Source organism: Antennarius striatus, chromosome 9 (assembly GCF_040054535.1).
Source record: "Antennarius striatus isolate MH-2024 chromosome 9, ASM4005453v1, whole genome shotgun sequence".
NCBI lineage: Eukaryota > Metazoa > Chordata > Actinopteri > Lophiiformes > Antennariidae > Antennarius > Antennarius striatus.
In genome coordinates this window covers 23,164,754-23,186,049 of record NC_090784.1, presented here as the reverse complement: position 1 = coordinate 23,186,049, position 21,296 = coordinate 23,164,754, and the positions used below count along the sequence as shown (strand labels likewise).

The following is a 21,296-nucleotide window of genomic DNA, read 5'->3' as shown; positions in this document are numbered from 1 at the left end:
TGCCCCCCCCACACCAAAACCACTCTGCCACCCCACCCTTTAGCAGCATTTGCACCTGCACTCACACACACACTCACACACACACACACACACACACACTCACACACACACACACACACACACACACACACACACACACACACACACACACACACACACACACACACACACTGCACCAAAAACACACCTGTAATATCCTGTAGAACATATTCAGTGGCGTTCATATTAAAAAGCCCACAGGCCGATTTCACGCTGTGTGTCCTTACCCCCCACAACACCCCCCAAAGTAAAATCATTCACGGATCGCTTCTCCTGTACCCCCCCTCCCCCCATCAAGAAAATCCACACAGCGTGAGTTTAATCCATAAAATGAAAAAAAGATTATCCAACTGCTGCATGCGATTCAGAGCGGAGGGGGGGTGGAAGCACATTAAATAAAATATAATAAATACAGCAGGAGGACGTGAATTTAGTCGTAAACATAAATTAAATTAAACATGCAAAAATCTCAGAGGAAAAATAAAAATCTGACTTCTGACACGCTTTGAATGGAATTCAGTCCTTTGACCAGGATTCACTTCACGATGCCTGTGAGTCACCGTGAGTCACTCTTGACGCTTTTCGAGATGCTTGCCTCGGTCACATGACTACCTTCTTAAAGGGGCCACTCCAGTTGCTAACACAGAACACAGTACCCCTAAAGTAAAACTACCAAGCTAGCATAACCAACGGGAAACAAATGTTGGTGTGATGTTACGAGGACGCTGCTAATAAAGTTGATACAAACTGGACTCATCTTTAGTCAAAAATCAAAGTCAGCTTTATTGTCAAGGGTACTATACACTGTACAGTACAGCACAAAGTATGAGTCGAAACACTTTATAGTTAGAATAAAACAGTTTTTATGCTGGTCTTAATGTTTTATTTTGTTGGATTTATCCGCCGCACTTTCAAGGACGGTCCGTGAATCAAATATTTGTAATATTTGATCCTTCTGTCTAACTCTATGTCTGTCTGCGGTGGAATCAGAGATGCTAGCATTCTTAAGCGTGCTGAAGAGAGTGTCTCTGAGGACGCTGGTTGGTTTGCCAAAAGATGGAGACCAGCCTGACGCCAATCGTCTTCTCCTGAGAGAGACTGAGGCAAAAGTTTCTGAAAAACACCATCAGGAAACTGAGGATGAGCTAAAGTTGTGTTAGCCGGTGCAGAAAAGCAACATTTCCACCACAGACTAACAGAATACAGTGTCGTCAGTCAGTTCAGTGAGGTGTGATCGGGTACAGAACGCTGTTCCAGTGTTGGTTTTAAAGCGTGAATCTACTGGAGAGTCGCTGCCAGGCCACAAACAAACCTCATAAATGTCTGGATGTGAATCACTGACTCTATATTCTATCACACGGCACTGGATTTCACGACCCTCAGCACCCCAAAAAGTCGTAAACTCCAGAAAACAGACATCAGATCGGTCGACACCTTTCTGTTTTGAGCTCATTGTCGTCGTTGTTGTTGTTGCGCCGTTTTCTACAAATAGCTGCAACCAGCTGCTTCCACACTGAGGCTGAGATGAGATGACGAGCCACGCCCTGATGGAAACACATCCACGGGGGGAAACAAGCATCCCCCGCTGCTTCTTCAGTTTCCTTTGTTACGTTCAAAGACTCTGCGTCACCCCCGTGGATAAACCCGACGAGCCAAGTCTATGCCAGGCCTTTAGGGGAACGCCGACCTGTCGGGTCGGATTCGCGTCAACAAAATCGATGTGAAGCTGCTCGGTGGCCGGCGTTCAGGATGTGTAAATAGAATATTTGCGATACCTCCCTGCTAAACAACAGCACTGATTTCTGGGTAAATAGAGGCAGCAGTTCGCCGCAGAGCACACATTTATTTTTACCGTGACAGTGACGGGCAGAGCCGCTGTTATTAGCAGTGGTTCCTCTTTCGTGTTGCCACTTCAAACATCCTCCATGAGTATTTTTAAGGAACTATATTATTTTAACTTCAGGCGTCTGTTCTGAGTGTTTCCAGGCATTACATTGATGTAAAGATTGTAACCCTAATGCATCTAATCGGCTTCAGCTGTCTGAGTTTTCAGCGTGAAAAGTGTAAATTTTTGGTGAATTTAATTCCATTGCACAAACTTTCCCTCCAAAAAGAACACGATAGCTTTGCGCTAGTTATTCGTTCAGTCGCAATATCATCAATAATTTATTGTGCATCATTTATTTTAGAATAGAAAGATGTTTTCTCATTAGTGGGACTGGAACCCATATATCATGGAGAACATGATGAAGCTCCATCTTCACAAGCACCAAGTTTGTTTGCGTCCAGATTAATGCTCGCTAATATTTCTGAGGTTTGTCGTCGCCTCGTCGTCGAACATGAGTGGATTACATGGGAGCAGTCAGGCGAGAACAAATACGATGATCACAGCAAACAAACAAACAAACTACATCCAAATGTTTTCAGATGTGTAGGCCCGCAAATAGTTTTCACTTTTTTAAACTTGTTCAAAACAAGCAAGCAAAAAACAATCTCACCCACAAGATTCTGTCCTTCAGCGGCAAAACCAAAAGAACAAAAAGACGCAGAAAATTCATGAGCTGAAACTAAAATAAAAAGCCAAATGTTTTCTAATTTTCTTTTGATTAATGAATGAACTATCGAACTTTAGATCACTGAAGGTAAAAACAATCAACTCTTGGTCACACAAGACTCAAGCAGCTGGTTTCCGAGGGATGAGGGTTAGGCCTATCCATCCACGCCAACTGCAGGGACTTGTTTTACTCTTATACTATTGCCTCTGGGGCAGAATCTCCACAAAGAACACTACAGTAATCCCTTGTTACAAACTTTTTATTTTATTACTATGGTAATTTAAATGTTAATGAAGCCTCTCCATACTGATATTAAACCACTTTATATCTGTATTACCTTCTCCCACACTCTGATAGACTGTTTAAAGCACTTTTGTGTTTCACTCGAGTACGCTGCGTTCCATGAGTCTCAGAACGCAGCGCGCTTCCTGATGCTGTCAGCCAATAGAATGCGCGTACGGTATCACGTGACTACCTATTAAAAATCCACAATGTAGTAACAATCATTAAGTGTTATCCATCCATCCGTCCATCCACCGGTCTTTCTTCGCACCATTATTGTTTCCTTAAAGCACAAACACTTTTCTGAAGTTGCCTGCGGACCGTGAAGAAGTGAACGTCTACCTGAGGGGCGGATTCAAACAGGAGAGACTGATGGATTGCTTGATCCATCATGGTGTGCATTCGCGTCGAGATAATTAACGAACACAGCTCCATGTCGGGGAAAAATTAAGAAATTAGGAAAACATACAAAGTGGGAAAAGTAGAGGCAGGTGGCTCAATCAGTCACGATTAGGTGTGCAGACAGCGCTGTGGGTCCAGGCGTTACACCAAGCCTTCATCACCAGCAGGTGTTTAATGGAACACAATCAACCCCCTCGAGTTTTCTTCTCTTCGGAGTCAGTCGGCCACCTCGCCATCCACCTCACGTTAGTTTTATTTATCGCCCAGCCTTCGTTGAGCCCCTTGCTTTGGGCGACACACATGACGCCTTCAGCCTCAGTGCAAACAGCAAGACCGTAAATCTAACATCGGCCTCCTGACATGAAGGTTGGGGTGTTAGTCATGGTAATAGCGCTGGGACAGGGTGGAAGTGAAGCGCCGCCGCCTCTCTTCATCTTCAGGCAAGAATCCGAGCCGTTCTGCTGGCCTTACAAGACGGACAAAAACAAGAAGACACCTCCTGGACTCTCGGACCTCGAGTCCGACGTTCACCTTGTGTGATCTGGAACCAGAGTCTCTGACAAGAAGCAGATTGACGTCTAAAATTAGACTCGCACATCAGCAGGGATCCTGCATTTAAGGATCTGTTGTACCAGACACGTTTAAATCTGTCTTGGGGGGATTAGGTGTTTGGCTGAGTACACCAAGAGCAACAGGGCAGATCCAATGCCGGGGCACAATTCAAGGCAAATGAGTCGGGTCCTGGAACAAAGCAAGTGACAACCCTTCACCCCAGGTCCCCTTCAAGGTTCCTTTGAAGGGTGGTGTCCCATTTCTTTAGGGGGTAGAGGGGTGGTAGTCGCCCCACCCTCCAGTTGACCTTCCAATTGAAATATCGACAAATATAGACTCCAGACTGACTGGACCGCTGGTAGCGATGTGTTCCGACCAGCGGGGGGTAGGAAGTCTGGACTTCTGGTAGTTTTATCAATGGACACCCCCTGTTCTACCCTGAACGCTGCCTTCGACTCAAGGGGATCCGTTAAACCGCGTCAGCCGCCGTCTTCGGCGTCGTTGCGGGGCTGCCAAACGGAGCTGTAGGTAGTCCTCCCTGGCGCGGCGTCTCGTCCTGACCTTTCGACTCGCCGGGGTGGGGGAGGATATTCTGATGTTGCCAACAGTGATATCATCACCGCTGAGTGCGTGGGCCTTGTTAGGATCGGGGGGCGAGTTCTCACTAATTCATCTTGTCACTCTTCCATCCTCTGCAGGTGTTTATCAAGACAAAAACATGATCTGTGTGCAAACAGCACAGCAACAAGCCAGTCCTGTTTGTGTTTCTGCCTGATTCTGCTGCTTCTTGTTTGAAATTCAGCTTCACAACATCAGGACTGAAGATTTTTATTTAGGAACACTTGTACAGTTTGTTTGGATATTAAAATATCTTCATGTTATTATAAAGCTTTGGTCGATACGGGGACACTTTCATTTGAACTTTGTCTTTCCCACCAAGTTTCATGGAAATCTTTTTTTTTGTGTCTGTAATTCTGCCAAAAATCTAACACCCTTCCCGTGGGGGGTGGTAATAAACACATTTTCACTTTATCGACTGAATTATTTGAACAGTTTAGAAATAATAAATTCAGCAATTTGTCATTCTCTTATATTTCCTTGAAGCCATGGCCAACCTATCCCAAATAATAATTATGTATTTCTGTGGTGTTTTTGTCCTTTTCAACTATTCCTCCAAAACAATTTGTAAAATCTTAAAGTCTATATTGTGTAACTGAAATTAGGAAAAAACATTTTTAAATAAAATCCAATAATTTTTATAGAAACAGACAAAGAGGAATCCTCGGAGCTGAACGCGTTATAACAACAGTTATAACGTTACAGCTGAGCGTACTGCACTAAAAATAGATTATTTAATTTATTTTGACTGGTTGAAGCATCTGCCTGGCGGCTGTGTTGCAGGGCCTGATGGGTAAAGAGTCATTACTGTGTGGCTCCTTGGAGCCATGCGGTACAATCACGGCGTTACAGCTCATGTATTTTACAACGAGTGTGAGACGAGCGCCTCGGTCAACGTGGCTTAGCGCCGCGGAGCCGAGGGCGGCGATCACACCGAACGCAGGCCGGGGTTAACAATCACCCATGAATGCTAAGCCGCTGTAAGTATCCCCTATGATGTTCAGAATTAGCCTCCGGTCGCTTTCCGTCCCCCTTGAACGTCCTTATGTTGTTCAAACTAAAGCTTGATGTAAACTGTGGCCTATTAAGACCAAAAGGCTAATGTCCATCTGCTGCTAAATAGTGATGTTCTTCTGTCTGAGAACAGTATTTAAAGCTGGCTTTAAACGCGAACGCGGCGCTCAGTCGGCCCTCATGCACACCAGATTTGTTTTGTAGCTCTTGGCAAACAAATGCTCTGCTCAGCTCAGTATGATTCAACATGGCACGTTCAGTGTGGTAATACTCAGCTCTCCCAAAGGCTGTGCAAACATACAGCTTTTTCATGTCACCCATTAAGTCTTGAGCGGAGCGTCGAATGCGGAGAAACTCTGTTTAAACTTACAAGGATTGTCAGACGGCCGTGAAAAGACTCGCAATTAGGGAGGGTTACATAATCGGACTGACATCTTTCCTTGTCGCCAAGAATGCAAAGCATCAAAGTTCAGGCACGTTTTGCATGAGATTTAAAACTCCATTCATGTCCTCTTAATTACCAAAACAAGCTCTGGGGTGATTCGTTCAGGATTTTTTTTTTTGCGAGACTTAAAACGCCATCAACCTTCGGAAATATGGATTGTTTGTCAGCCGCATCCATAAAATAAGTAGAGTCATCCGTAAAATCAAAACCTCAGTGAAATCACATTTCCCAGTTTTGATTTAATCTGACAACTTGACTGAATTCCTTCTCGTTTAGCGGCGCTAGCGAGCAGCAGCTCCTCGGAGACGTTAACTCAGCTTTAGCTTCACAAAGACGATTCAATCAATCAATCAAACAAGTTTTATTTATAAAGCGATTAATCACGACAACGGATTTCAAAGTGCTATAATAGTTAGAAAAACCCAACAGAACCCTGCAGAGCAAAAACAAACTCTCTCATTGAGGAAGAAACTCCAGCTAGGACCCAGACTTAACTCGACAAAATTCTCAAGAGAAATTTCTCCAAATTGCACAAAAAATTGTGGCTTTCCTTCCTTCTTGTCAGGTTATATTTTACGAACTCTGCTCACAATAAAACCAATCGAATGCCAGTGGGTGAAGATGAAGCCTCCTCGGTGGAGGTCGCAAAGCGCTGACCCGGCAGTTCTTAGCAATACCTTAAGTCTATTGACTGGATCTTGAATTTCAGTCGACGTTTTAAAGTCGAGACGCCACCGTTCGCATCACGGTTCGGTGCTAACCAGACGGATGAGACGATCCATCAATGAACGATCCACGACCCCTGACCCCCCCTGGCTCAGGGAAAGGTCCCAGCTTTAGATGATGTGGATTTGAGACGTAAACAAACACATAAGAGTGGCGAGGGAGAGATAGATGGCGACACAGTGACCCATTCATTAGTGAAGCCGACCCGGCAGGAACAAAGACGCTGTTCATTAAACCGATGCTCGGGGGGCCAGTTGGGGATCAGGCTGTCGCTCCCAACGGGGGCGCTAACGCCTCCCTGATGTATGGTTCAAGTCCCACGGACTCCACCGACGCTCCATCAGGGCCTTATGTAAAGATAAGAATATCTCATCATCAGTTCAGCCTCCTTCAACGTTCCCTTCTCAGTTACTCTAGTTGTTTTTTTACCTTAAATCTTAATTAGCGGTTAGCTTTAGTTCCTTTTGTCGTAAATTTCCTCTTTAATAAAGAGTCAAAGACTTTGTGATTCATCCAGTTTAGTAGAACTGCACGATAATGCTTCAGATCCATCTTCAGAAATAGTATTTTTGTGTAAAAAAAAGACAATTAGGAATTTTATTATCGAGACATGGGTTCCAATCTGTCTCCGACTGACATTAATTAGACCAAAGCACCAATTTGTTGAAATTCTGCCCCCCATGTTGTTTTAAAATCCTGTCGCTGTTTGTCTTCTGCATGGGATTTTACAATTTAATCACTGGGATTCCAATGAATCCCTCCAAGACCCCTGGTGGTCCCCAAATCCCTCTAAACACCTCGTTTTCTTGGTGCCTCGTCTCTTTCGATATTAAAAAACAGATTAAAATCAGAGGTTTATGGTTGATTATGGGCAAATATTTGGTCTTTATTTGTTCAGAAACTTTTAAATCCACATCCTTAGGAAGAGGAGTTGGATGATGGGAGCTATCCAGGAGAAAATTCTCAGATAGAAAATAACTTCTGTCTGCGGTGGATTTGATTTGGATGGGAGGTGTTTTATTTCGGTACCTCAGGATCTGTCAGATTCTGCTGCGTTTCAGATTTCCTTCCTCCATCTGAAAACTCAATATCAACTCTCCAGATCACATTCACTGCTTTTTTTTTATCGCTTTGTATTATGAAGCCACTATTTTTCTGTTTTTAAATAAAAAAAAATAGATTTCATGGACTCCAACAAACACCTGAGAGAATTCACCTGGATTCTAAAAGTATTTTACCCATTTTTTTAATACCAAAGTGTCTAAAAGATATTTAATAGAGCAGTGTGACATAATCCAGAGCTACAGATGCCCATAGAAAACACTATAAATCACTTGATGTTCAGACATTGATCGAGTCTTGATCCAGAGGAGACTGAACCATATCACGCTTGAGGGGGTTCCTTGAAGGCAGCATCGCTTTGACTGGAGATTGATCAGAGACAGGACCAACAAACAACCTCATCAGAGCCAATCATTGGCCGACATGTGCTCCCCATCTTCTTTCAGGCGTGATTTTTTTTTTTACCTCTACGAGGATGTCGGTCGATACTGCCTGTCCATTCACCGACTTCCTGTTGACCACCAACCCCCCCTTGAGGTTCCACTCAGCCTGGAGCCACTAGCTAATATAATCAATTACCCAAGAGGTTAGTTTGAGGGGGGAAAAGTAAATCTCCCCAATTAGTTTGATTTCTCCTCCCTTGTAGTATCCTTATCCTTTAGATAACACGAGGAGACCAAAGCCACCCGGTGTTAATTAGTCTTTTTTAAGCTCGCCTGGACCGGCTGAGTCCAGCTGACAGTTTTTGTGGCGTCAGCGAAGTTTTCTTTTTGTGGAGAAACACACAATTAGGCCCTGCATGCTCAATTTGATATCATAAACTGAGAAGTTGCACGAGGCAAATGAAGCGTTGTGATGAAAAGCTGGAGTTTAATGGAGTGCGTGGATCGTATGGAAACCGGCGCTCTGCAGCCCTTAGGAGGGATTTTAGAGCGAGCGATCATCGTGGATGTTTGTGTTTGAGCGCTAGTAATGAAGCAACGTCGTGGATACGTGACAGGATTATTAATGAGTAACAGTAAAGTAGAACCTCCACATACGAGTTATTAGAGATACGAGCCGTCGCTCTGTACATACATGTGTTCAACATACGAGTGAAGCCGTGTTTCAAGACACCATGGCTAGTTGGCGGATGGATACGGCGTCAGTGAGACCGGATCTTGTTTTTTACCAAATGTTGGCGGATGTATACAACATCAGTGAGACCGGAGCTCATTCTTTACCACGTGTTGGCGGATGGATACGACATCAGTGAGACCGGATCTCGTTCTCGTTGGTGGAGTAAAGACGTAGCTTGTGTGTTCTTGTAACTTTTGCATTTCTTTTCATTCTTTATCATTGTTTACATAACTTATATATAATTAATCATAAACAGGTAAAGTCTGCATGTCTATTGGTTGAAATTATTTTAGTAATTTTAAATGGGTAAATGTTTGACTTATGAGTTCAGTCACAGAATGGTTTAAACTTCTGTAAACTGTTAAGAACAACGTGGGCGCTGGTCTATAATCCTCATCAGCAAATCGTGCATTTGTGGGGGACTATTTTCAGCAGCGTATCAATATGTGCGTGGCGCAGCAATGCAAATTTAATGTAACAGTGGATTTATTTGCTATAAAGTTTATAGCTCATGTTCATCATAGTGAACAGCGTTCCCCATCACCCAGGGCGGCAGTGATTCTAACAGGGATAACAACAATCAAATGAAATGCGTGCTTACATACGATGATTTATATTTGACGCTCCTCCCTTCCTCTTCATTAACTCAGTCCTAGTTAAGGTCTGTTTGATGGTTTCTTCCTCCAGAGCTAACTGGAGTCATACGGATGTCGCCAGTAGAGGTGGATAAACACGACGCATTACTCACAGCCCGTGTAAATTGGCTTTCAGACACTTGCTTTTTAATCACCTATTATCTCCACTGTTGCACATCATGTTTGTGTTGCCTGATCATCCGTCCCCGCCCGTGTAGACAGATTTTATCAAGCGCAACAAAAATGTTGTGAACGACCCGAGCGCGACGAGAAGCAAGGTAACAGATTCTTTCCACTCACACATCGTCCGACGTGGGTTGCCAACAAGTCTTTAACACATTTTACATCGAGGACCATATTAGAGGAGTCTGTGAATTCACTGTGGCATCTGTGGAGATCTATTCTGTGCCCTTTTTTTTAGTTGGTGACAAAGTAATGCAAATTTTTGTCTTAGCAGTACAGGGTTTTTGTTGTTGGACTGAATGATTTTTGGACTTTTGTTTCAAAGGGACCCATCGGTTTTCAAATGTCATCATCGATTTCCACTGATCTTCAGTACTGTGGTCACAGAGTGGTGTTCATTCTACACATCCAGTCAATTTATAGCTTCTGCAATAAGATTTGTTTTAATCAAACCAAGACATGATTTTAATCTCTGAATTCATCGGGTTGGAATAAATGTTTTCCCTTTTTTATGCATCTGAAATAAAGTTTCTCACAGTCTTCCTGGAGTTTGCATGTGGACCTCCTCTGATTTTAACTTGTTTTACTGTTTTCCAGGTCCATGGGGAAGGTGCATGGGCAGCGATTGTGGCCCAGGAGGTAGCCAAAGCCGTGCAGTCTGGTGCGCCCATGTAGAAGGTTGGACAACGCTCCACACCAACTGCGACCAGGGTCAGCGTCCTTCCAATCAGAGAAACTGTTTCCGTGTGTGCGACTGGCACAAGGACCTTTATGACTGGAAACTGGGCGCCTGGAATGCATGCATACCAGTTTCAGCAAGGACTTTTGGTGCCCCCAGGCTGCTCACGTGCAGCGGAGGTGAAGATGGCATTCAGACCCGGGAGGTGAGCTGCATACTCAAGTCGGATGGGTCTCCAGCGGAGGATGCCATCTGTAAGTACTTTGAGCCCCAGCCTCGCCTGGAGCAGGCATGCTTGATCCCTTGCCCCCAGGATTGCGTGGTTTCCGAGTATTCGCCATGGACGTCTTGCTCCAAAACATGTGGAACGGGCCTCAGGAACAGGGTCCGCAGTGTCCTGGTACCTCCTGTTTTTGGAGGTGCAGTTTGTCCCAACCTTACAGAGTTCCAGTCTTGCAAACCAGGGCCTTGCACAGGCCCAGAGGGCTTGTACTGTCTCAGGGTTGGATCGTGGACCCCTTGTGCTGTCATAGAAACTCGGACAACACGCCAAGCTAAACGCAGGAAAGGTAAAGGCCAAGGACTCCGGGAAAAAGCAGTCAAAGACCCAGAGACAAGGGAACTTATCCAGAAAAAACGAACCAGGAATCGCCTGAACCGGCAAGAGAGTCCCTTTTGGGACATCCAAGTGGGATACCAGACTCGGGACGTGACCTGCATCCACAGGAACGGGAGCACAATGGGCCGCAAGTGAGAGTCAATGCTTCTATGCTAATGCTGCATGAATGTTTCAGTGTACTTTTCGCAGTTAGGTGTACAACTGAACATGAAGCCTAGGTTTTGATTGGGAGTTAGTTGACAGAAAGATGAAGATGTCTATCCAATGAGTCTTCGTCTTTGCTGTAAAGCGTTTTGGTTATCAATCTTAACCACAATTCTTTTCAATAGCATTATTGGAGGTTTGTTCCTTAGCTCTAAATGCTAACTTTTAAGGCAAACACATTTAAATGTCAGTCAAAATGTTTCAGTTGCAGGGCCATAAAGTCAAATTACTCCAGAAAGTTTTCTAATATGAATATGGAAGATAGCATTTCAAGTTAAAGGTTATCATTAATAATGCTTGAGCTGGAGTTTTCAGACGATAACTTAATGTTATTCAAAGTCAGCTGAATGTATGTAAAGAGACAGAATTGATTTTAAGCAGGATAATTTAAAAACGTCAAAGTAGAAATCCATCAAAGAGTCATTACTTAAATAGGTCATTTAATTATACCTTCAGTGGACACCGCTATCCTAAACACAGACTGTAATTATACGAGTGCTTCCATTTGTAGAGCCGGTAATAAACCCAAGTGGGATCTAAACTCCGGCTCCCACATTATTATTGCTGTGAGCTACAAACCGCATGTCAGACATTTATTCCTAAGAAATGAATCAGCAACAGACGACTTATCTGACAGGAAGACAGTGATGAAGTAATCCTGTAATGCAGGCAGACAAACGATCACCGCTCGGTGAAAACTTATTCAACATCAACCACGCCGTGTTGTTAGAGGGATCAGATGGTTCTATATCAGAATGTACAAATACAATAAAGAATAGGAAGAACATCCGAAAAAATTTGAACTCTAGTATTACAGACAATTCTCTCAGGTTTTACGCACATTTGACTTAAATTTCTACAAATATTCCAGTGTTGTCCATTCCAGTTCTCCAAAGGGGGTCCAGGGTTTCTCCCAGAAGGAGATCTCGATATTTTAATGTTAGATACGTTAGTCTGGTGAATTACGAGATCAAGTCTTGAGATCGGTAGGCTGTGGAGCCACGGCGACTTCACCATACTCGGTAGCATTTATATAATTGTGGAAAACGTTGGTCTTTCAAGAAACGTTAAGAAGTGGGAAGAATTCTTGGATCTGTTTCTTTTATCCAGACTTTGAGGAAACTTCTTGGGTTAAATTCAATATATTGTACCATGTAGGACACAAACAAACTGTTCTCTTACGACTGCTGTCAGAAGATCAGTCATCAATAAAGGTTTGGACAGTTTTCCTTTTCCTGCGCCAACTTGTACCTGAAGCTGAAGTGACATCAGACTTATGTTGAAATTGGTCGTTTCTTGTCAGGATTCTTTTTTTTTTGTAAGGTAGGATCTTGACGGTTCACATTGCGCGATAATCTGAGGGAGCTTTCATCGACTGATAGTAATTTTAATATCGTCACTGCTCCCAAGAACCTTGGTTTTTATGTCTCCATAAGGTCTCTGATCTCCAGGAAAATACCAGCGACGGTGTCAGTAGAGCAAGCCTCCGTTCTCATTGCATATCCATCACATGCCACTGCGCTCTCAGGATTTGATCAATTATGTACTAAATCTATTCATTAATGCTTTGTTGGCACCGAACTCTCAGCAGTGACTGGGATCAAATATTTCAAAGGAGCCGTGAAAACAACTTGTGTGCCCTCAGGAGCATAAATATTAATCCTTGACTTGTTTATTTCTCGTTCTGAAATATTCATCGTTGTTTTTAACACTTTTGGAAAAGTGGAACAAACTTCCCTGTGAAGAAATTACCCAGTCATACCCCAGCCAGACGCTTTCTGAACATCTTCTTCCCTTCATTTCCAATTTTGTTTGATGAACATCTGTTATCGGGGGCCTCTACATTCGCCGTAGTCTTTGACGCATCCCCAACTTCCTCATGAGTCGGGTTCGCGGTTCATTCCACATCAAGACTTTTTGAAATTATGACGCTGACGCACAACAAGGGGTTTATCATATTACACCATTGCATTTTGCGTCGACGGCGATCCCGGATTTTGTTTTGTAATCTTTGTCCTGTCAGAGGGATCTTTTTAACCACTTCATACTAATGAGTTCTCTATGCAACACTGGTATCTTCACTCAAGTGCCTGGTGATGTGCACAACAGCCAGCAATGCCTCAAAGGGTGCAGTGGCAGTAAAATGGGTCATTGGCTGCAGCAGTTGGTTCTCACAAACACATCAAGTTCCATCTGAGACAGGAAATCCAGCTCCGAAACGAAGCAGGAAAGAAAACAAATCCTAGTCGCGTCGCCTCCGCTTCAAAAAACCACCAAGGTGTTTTAATCTGCTAAGACACAGGAGTTAAGAAGGGTGGCAGTGGGGGGAGCAGCTCATACATTTCCTCATTTATGCCAAAAAGACTGACTTGCTGGAGGTGAAGTGGGGTGGCAACATCTAAATGAGAGGTTTCTAAATGAAGCAGAGTTGTAATTAGCGCTAATAGCTCGTCAGCTGCAGTGCCTCCAGGGGAAAGACATCCAGACTGAGCGGCAGAAAGCGGTCGGCTTTGGTTAGACAAATTTCTAACGATTCAGCGACGCCCGAAGAGGACGGCTTGTTCATTACATCTAAATGCTATTTACGTGATCAAAAGATGCTTGTGAGCGATTGATCAGAGGATGTCCCGGTTGTCTTAAGACTTCACCAAATGCAACACGACTGCTGTTTTACTCCTAATGTGAAACTGATTGTGCAGAATGTATGCTAATGAGAGCCGCTAATGACAAAGTCAAGGGCAGAGAGTTTCCGTAGACGACTCACGTTGTACTCTTGACTTGTTCAAAGACCCTAAACCGTGGCTTAGCAACTTGACACCTCGACACTAACGTCTCGGTGAAAAGATGTTGAACAATTCTGGTTACCATAACAACACCCCAGGACCACAAACGGGTAATGGATTTAGGGTTAGATATACGGAAACATCAATATCTTCGATCGATGATTGATATTTACATTGTCTGTTACGTAAAACTAGCATTTCTGGGAGGAAGAGATCGCGGATTTTGGTTGAGGTCATGGTTTATTTAACAGAATCTAAAGCCTGAAGATCTTAGAGGTTCTAACAAACATAAGAAAATAAACAATTAAGGTTCCCGCACTTTTCAGCGTTAGCCTGTTAGCTTAGCTCAGCATAAAGTTTTAAGTAATTGCAAACAATTAGCCTATGTTTCCTTTTTTTTTTGGTGGTTGGGTTCTTGGTTGTTTCTGAACTTTCATCATTGCTCCTAACATGCTGCCCCCACCATCTTCACCCCCCAACCCCCCACCCCCAGCCTCTGTCTGCTGAGGGATCTCCCGCTGACGGTCCAGTCCTGCGTCCTCCCCAAAGACTGCCAGGTGACGGAGTGGACCGAGTGGGGCGCCTGCTCCAAAACCTGCCAGGACCCCGAGTCCCCCGGGGGGAGCCGCACCCGGAGCCGCCAGGTCCTCCAGTTCCCGGTGGGGGAGGGGCTGGAGTGCCCGTCGCTGGAGGAGGCGGAGTCCTGTGAACCCCCAGGTGAAGGCGTCCTGCCCTGCGCCACGTGAGTTCTTCTTCAGTGGGTGGGGAGGGGGAGGGGGCATCAGGGAGTTGGGGGGTCTTATTGAATATGAGTGAAGATGTGTTTTTAATAGTGTAGTGCTCAATGGGCGCTCGTGTGTTACACCGCCCCAGCTATGATAATACCCCCCCCATTAATGAAGACCTGCTGCAGTACAACACTACCCCCCCCCCCCCCCCAGAAGGATTCCTCTTGTCGTTTCAGGCAAATATACAGTAATAGCGTTCAACCTGGGGGGGTGGGCTGCACACGCTTCCTCTTGACTTTGGTTTATTCATGCCAACGAGCTAATTTGTTCTCCTGGGTGTGTGTGTGTGTGTGTGTGTGTGTGTGTGTGTGTGTGTGTTTGTGTGTGTGTGTGTGTGTGTGTGTGTGTGTGTGTGTGTGTGTGTGTGTTTGTGTGTGTGTGTGTGTGTGTGTTTAAGTTCCTGGGCTGCATCCAGATACAGTCGAGCCAACTAGAGGAAGAATGCGAGGATATTTAAATCCCACCAAACTCCAGATTGAAACGCGTTCAGATCAGATTTACTTCCTGAGTTCTTACTTCCTGTCATCATGGGGATTGTTTGATTTTTAGTCATCTGGACCACGATCGCTCCCAAATTTGATGAATTGAGGTTGATCTTCAGTATCAACTGTGCGCCGGTTCTAAACCCAGATAAATGGGGAAGGTTGCGGCAGGAAGGGCATCCAGCAAGAAAAACTTTGCCAAACAAATGTAATAGTAAAATGATGATAAGCTGTGGCGCCCCCTAATGGAACAAGCATTAAAAAAGTTTGTTGTCTTCATTATACTCGCCGCTAATGCTATTAGCTTCATTTGTTTGCTGTTTGTTCATCGGTTTCCGCCTCTGATGTCACACGAGGCGAGGCGTTCTCTGCCCTCCAGAAGCTCCTCGCAAATCATCTAGAATTCGACTGCTCCCCCCCGCTCCCTCGAAGGAGGAGGCGGAACACCGGTGACCCGCCCGTTATGCCTCCGTAGCTTTAACTGCAGGAGGTTGAGGAGTAACGGCGGCGTAACCGAGGTCGATGGCATCGCTAACAACCCGTGATAACAAGCCTTGACGATCACTGACATTAACTTGCGTGCTGTGGGGGGGTGTGGAGTGTGTTGTCGATGCGAGGCCAGGCCGGTTGTAGCGATGCCTCAAATCACGGCGAGCTAAACTCTGCAGGATTGTGGATGTTCTCTGACACCGTGTTCCGCCCACACGGCGCTCTCTCTCACATGTTCATCCCTGCTCCTCCGTGTTCTCCTCCTCTGTAGTTACACCTGGAGAACCGCCGAGTGGAGCGACTGCCGGGTCGACTCGTTGCTAAGCCAACAGGACCGTCGGCGTAGCAACCTGACGGGGCTTTGCGGGGGCGGCTTGCAGACCAGGGAAGTTTACTGCGTCCAGGCCAACGCTGAGCTTCTGAAATACCTCGGTGACCTCAGAGAGAAAGACAAAGGTAAAGCAAAGAGGGCAGAAAGTCTCTCTTTACGCTCGTCTCAATTCAGAACGAACTGTCGGCTCATTATTTCCTCGAACAGTATTTATTTGTGTGAAACAACTGCTTGGTTTAACCCCTGATTAATAGCGAGACCAGGAACTCCACCTCTTGTTATTCGTCACTCTTTCATGTGGTCATCCAATATTTTCCCGTATATCACCTAAAAAATTTAGTGTTCTCCGTAAGGATCCAACATGAAGTGTTTAAACCCCTGAAAACTTGGCTCCGTATGTACATACGTTTATTGCAATGATTCAGATTTAAGGCAGTATTATCACGGAACTCTTCACGCTTTGGTTTATTTACTCCACTCTTCTTCTGTCGTGTCTTCCTAGTCGTGTTTTCAGTCTCTGGTTTCGTCTGACGCTCCTTCCCTCATCTCCACTGCCCTCTCTGATTTTGACATCATTGGTTTATTAATGGAATCCCTTTGGGTCGATCGTACGTATTAGTCGTATTGATCTCCAGGGGCTGTCAGTTATCGCCCTTTGATTGTGTAACCAAAGTCTTTGCATGAAAACCTCCAGCTCTGCGCGGATCGACTGAAGTCTCTGGTGTATCTCAAATAAATTTGATCAAGCAGTGTTACACGACAACTTCCATCCTCCAACCTTAGCACAGTGTAAACAGCCGTCTCTCTGCGGATTTGAAGCAAATAATTACAAATCAAACACAAGAAAGAGAAATACACCATTAGAAGTCAATGGAATATAGACATACAGTATATTTAAATATTGTCAGCATGGATCTTTGCATCTGAACGTTTAACAGACATTCACGCTGTTGTTTTCTCTTCGGCTGGTCTTCAACCAGTCTCTTCCTGTTTGCTGCAGTGACTCGTCAGCAGTCACAATTCCTTTTCTGACACTTGTCAAGCCAGCTTAGAGTCAAACCTGCCCTCTTAAAGAGAGTGTTAAAGGCATTAGTCCAGGCTAAGCTCGTGAACGCCGACCACGCCACCGGAGAGCGTGACACAGATTTATGTGGAGGTGAGATTCCCAGTTGCTACATGCAGAAAATGTGGAGCGGCGGTGCTCCGACGCAAACAGCCTGGAGTTCAGTTCATCTATTCTGGAGACATCAGCTCGGTCGTAGGACTGAATAACCGTTACAGTTCCACTCTGTTCTTCTGCCTGATACCGTATTTGTCTTCACGCTCTTTAAACCAACCTGGTCGAGGTTTGTTCCTGCTGTTTTTATTCATCACTGAGGAAGTGTTTGGTAACAGTCATGTAATAAAGTCAGGAAATGTCAGGAGAAGACTTACAATTTGATTTGACTCTATAGGAATAAAAAGGAGATTAGCTGTTAGCTAGGGAAGAATAATAATACTAGTCAAGGAATAAATACCAGTAGAAGAGGAAATACTAGATGTATTAGTATTAGAAGAAGTAATATTATTAGTTGATGCAGAGGTAGTAGAAGAAAATAAAGAAGAAATACCAATCTCCCGCAGAAGAAGACAAAGTAGTAGTGGTATACTAATAGAAGAAGACGCAGTAGTAGTGATTTACTAGAAGTAGAAGACAAAGTGGAAGTAGTATACCAGTCAAACCTGCCCTCACTAGTAGATGGAGTAGAAGACCTTGATCAAGAAGAACAGCTTATGCTAACCGCTATGTTAGCATCATGTGATTTTTCCCACTCATTTTGAATGTTTTTGCCCCTTTAAATGTAATTTGATGTTTTGTACACTAAAATATTTATTTGCTAAAAGTTTAAAAGTAATGCAGCCACTTAGAACTTCAGAAGGACTTTACATAAACAACACAAACAGATCCAAAGAATAGATTTATTTATGGTTTAGCTTTAATGGGTGTCTGATGGTCAAGGCTAACATTTATTCTTGTGACCTTAATGTAAAGTCCTACATTAGATTTTTTTAAATAGTTCTTGAAGGGTTATCTGATTAATCTAACAACCGTCTCGTATGATGTTAAAGTTGTGATAAATGAGTTGCTGGCAGACCGTTCTCGATGCTAAAGCATTGGGTTTGAATTGATCGCCCCGTGTTCCTCTAGTATCAACCCTAATTGAATAATAATGAGTCTGGTAGGCCGCTTTAAACATCGACCGACTCCGTTCTGTCGAAGCACTTGGTATAATAGAGCAAAATTAATAAATGGAAGGTGTACTTTGAGATGAGATCGTACATCCTCTTGTATTTCCTGTCCTCTTATGGCGACTATAGGGCGTGAAGACCGCATATAGTCTGAATGATCACACGCATCGAGCTGCTCCTAACTTCTGTGAAGACACAATTAAAAATTCATATATACAAGAGTGTTGAGAGCTGTTTCCAGGGCTGGCTGTGCACACATACACACACACACACACACACACACACACACACACACACACACACACACACACTGACACACACACACATACAGGAACAACCAGGCACATAGTTGTTATCTCCTCAGTGCAGGATTCCTTTTCCCAGCATGCAGACAGCGGTTCAATGAAGTTTCTCACAACTGGTGGTCTCCTCTTCCCTCCCCTCATGCATGAATATCAGCATGTAAACGGGAGGACGGCCGCCTCGGGCTAAGATCTGGAATCAGCTTACAACCTCCTAAATCTTAACCTTAATCTTTATGGGTCAGTCCCTTCGATCTGACCCCAGATCGGTATCGCAGAGGTAGTTACATCATCAGGCGCCTCCTCAGGTGAAGCAGAGGAACTCTGGTCTGATGGATGCATGGAGCTTCTTCTTCATCCTGGCAGGAGTTAACATTTTGATGACCTTTCCCAGTATTTAACCAGAGGATTGACTTTCTTAGAGTCCGGATATCAAATTCTATTTTAAAGTTAATTCTCACACTGCTGGTTGGACCAATTTTTATGTTTAAATTTGTAAAATATTCACTTTATTTAGTGATTTGTGGTGATTTATTCTATTTATGGCCATTTTTCTGGGGTGAAGTTGGGGTTGACATGCGAGTGGGAATCCAATAAATGTCTGAAAATTATACAAAGTAGGTTCAGCCTTCACGTTGGAGTTCATTCACAGCAACAAGTTGGACGGTGGAGGATAAGCTGAAGGTGCTGCAATCAGATTCCTGTTGATCACCAACATCTGGCTTTTCAAAGGCAAAAGCACAAAACCCCCCCAAAAAAGACCAGTCGATGGCGCCGACCGGCGATAATAGAAGACAGATTCTGATTGCATTTGATGGTGAACTGGGTTCCTCTGCAGCTGCCCCCCCCCATTCCTATAAGGGTTTGTTTGATAGCATCGCCTTTGCCCTCCTAGTGTGTGTGTGTGTGTGTAGCTAATAGCGCTATCTCCCCTGTAATTGCAGTGAGTCAGACCCAAAGACAGCAGAAGCCAAGCGCCCCCCCTCCTCTCTCTGTCACCCACCAGATTACAGGTAGGTGTTTCTAGTTGGCTTCCTCCTCTCCATCCTGGTTTGTTCTGTTCTTACTTCCCCTTCATTTCATCGTACGTAACAAAAGATGTTCGCACAAGATATTAAAGAGAAGACGTCTTCATTCTGTTGGAACCATCGTTCTGCTTTGCTCTTGAGGGAGGTCGGTGGTTCTGGTCTAGAAAATTTGTAGACTGAGATAAAGAAGTAATAAATAACTTCAACAAGATAATTAATCCCAGGTTCCTGATCTAAGAGTTTAAGAACTGATCCCAGTTCAGTTTCCTAACCTCTAATCTGAGTCCATAGCTGTAAACAAGGTCTAAATCACATGTGTCCAACTCAAGGCCCGGGGGCCAAATGTGGCCCCCCACATCATTTTATGTGGCCCGCAAGAGCATAAAAGTTATGTCAAAAAACGAATAGGTCAAAAGTGTACTTTGAGTAAAAACTATATTTCCCACAATGCAGTATTGAAGCCCATCTTATCTTTGACAAAAGTGTTTTGAACAAAGTAAGTGTCCTAACTTGTGTTTGGTTTCATAATCTGACAAATTAAAGGGATTAATGTTATAACAGGGAAACAAGAAACAATGTTTGTGACTTACATTACATTGAGTTACATTTACTTACATTTATTAGTTACATTTACTTACATTTATTAGTTACATTTACTTACATTTATTAGTTACATTTACTTACATTTATTAGTTACATTTACTTACATTTATTAGTTACATTTACCTACATTTATTAGTAACATTTAGTTACATTTATTAGTTACATTTACTTACATTTATTAGTTACATTTACTTACATTTATTAGTTACATTTACCTACATTTATTAGTAACATTTAGTTACATTTATTAGTTACATCTGGCCCTTTGAGGACAGCCATTATGCTGACGTGGCCCTCGGTGAAAATGTTTGACACCCCTGTAGATGACCAGAACCCCTCCATCCCTTAAAGACCGGGGATGCCCCGCCCTAACCCAAAGGGGCGGAGCCAAGGAAGGTAATTATAGCATGCATTAGCATAGATATAGCAGTAATAATTCTCATATGGATTTCCTGCAGAGCATCGACTCTTTAATGACGCGTCAATCACCGCTCCTCTTGGTATAAAACTCACTTTTGTTGCCAGATCCAACAAAGCAAGGGTGGGGGAGGTGGGGGGTGGGGGGGGGCTGTCATCCTACAGTAAAGTTCTACATTTTATCAAAAACAGGAGCCGGAGCTTTGAAGGGACTGTAAGACAAACTTTGTTCCCCTTCAAACAGAATGTGCACACGTTTCCCGCCATGCAGACACTAAGCCACGCTTTGCATTAGGGGATTTTTTCCCCCCTGTGTTGTTAGTTCAGTACAATAGAAAAATTAACTCGCTGGAGAAACGCTGGGAAAAAAATAATAAAAAATGGACTGAAAGAGAAGCAGCATGTGAAGACTTTCCCCTCCTCGTCACGATACCGTCGGTCCTCAATTTAGTATTTCTGAATGGATTGATGTTAAAAGAATGAAGTCAGTGTAGTTGTTCAATAAGACACGGATTAGCCACGGCTCAGCAAACTCTGTGTTTGACTTTTAGTGTATTTGTAAGAGGAATTAACCATTTTGCATTTCAAAAAGCCCCTCCCGGCTTCCCCTGTACAGTTCTAAGGAATTATGATTCCACTCTCCTGCCGATGTAAGACTTTAAGCTTCTAGATGTCTTAACAGCTGGAATACAGGAAATAAAGTGGCTCAG

The 21,296-nt window shown here is 43.8% G+C and overlaps 1 protein-coding gene across 1 annotated transcript in view; it reads left to right on the top strand.

Annotated features, from left to right (window-relative positions):
* The window catches only part of thsd7ab (thrombospondin, type I, domain containing 7Ab), a 129,771-nt gene that overhangs the window by 23,000 nt on the left and 85,475 nt on the right, over positions 1–21,296 (top strand). The window contains exons 2-5 of the mRNA XM_068323725.1: positions 10,230–11,061; positions 14,411–14,659; positions 15,948–16,132; positions 19,483–19,551. Coding sequence (XP_068179826.1) covers positions 10,230–11,061; positions 14,411–14,659; positions 15,948–16,132; positions 19,483–19,551 — 1,335 coding nt within the window. The remainder of the gene's footprint in view (positions 1–10,229; positions 11,062–14,410; positions 14,660–15,947; positions 16,133–19,482; positions 19,552–21,296) is intronic.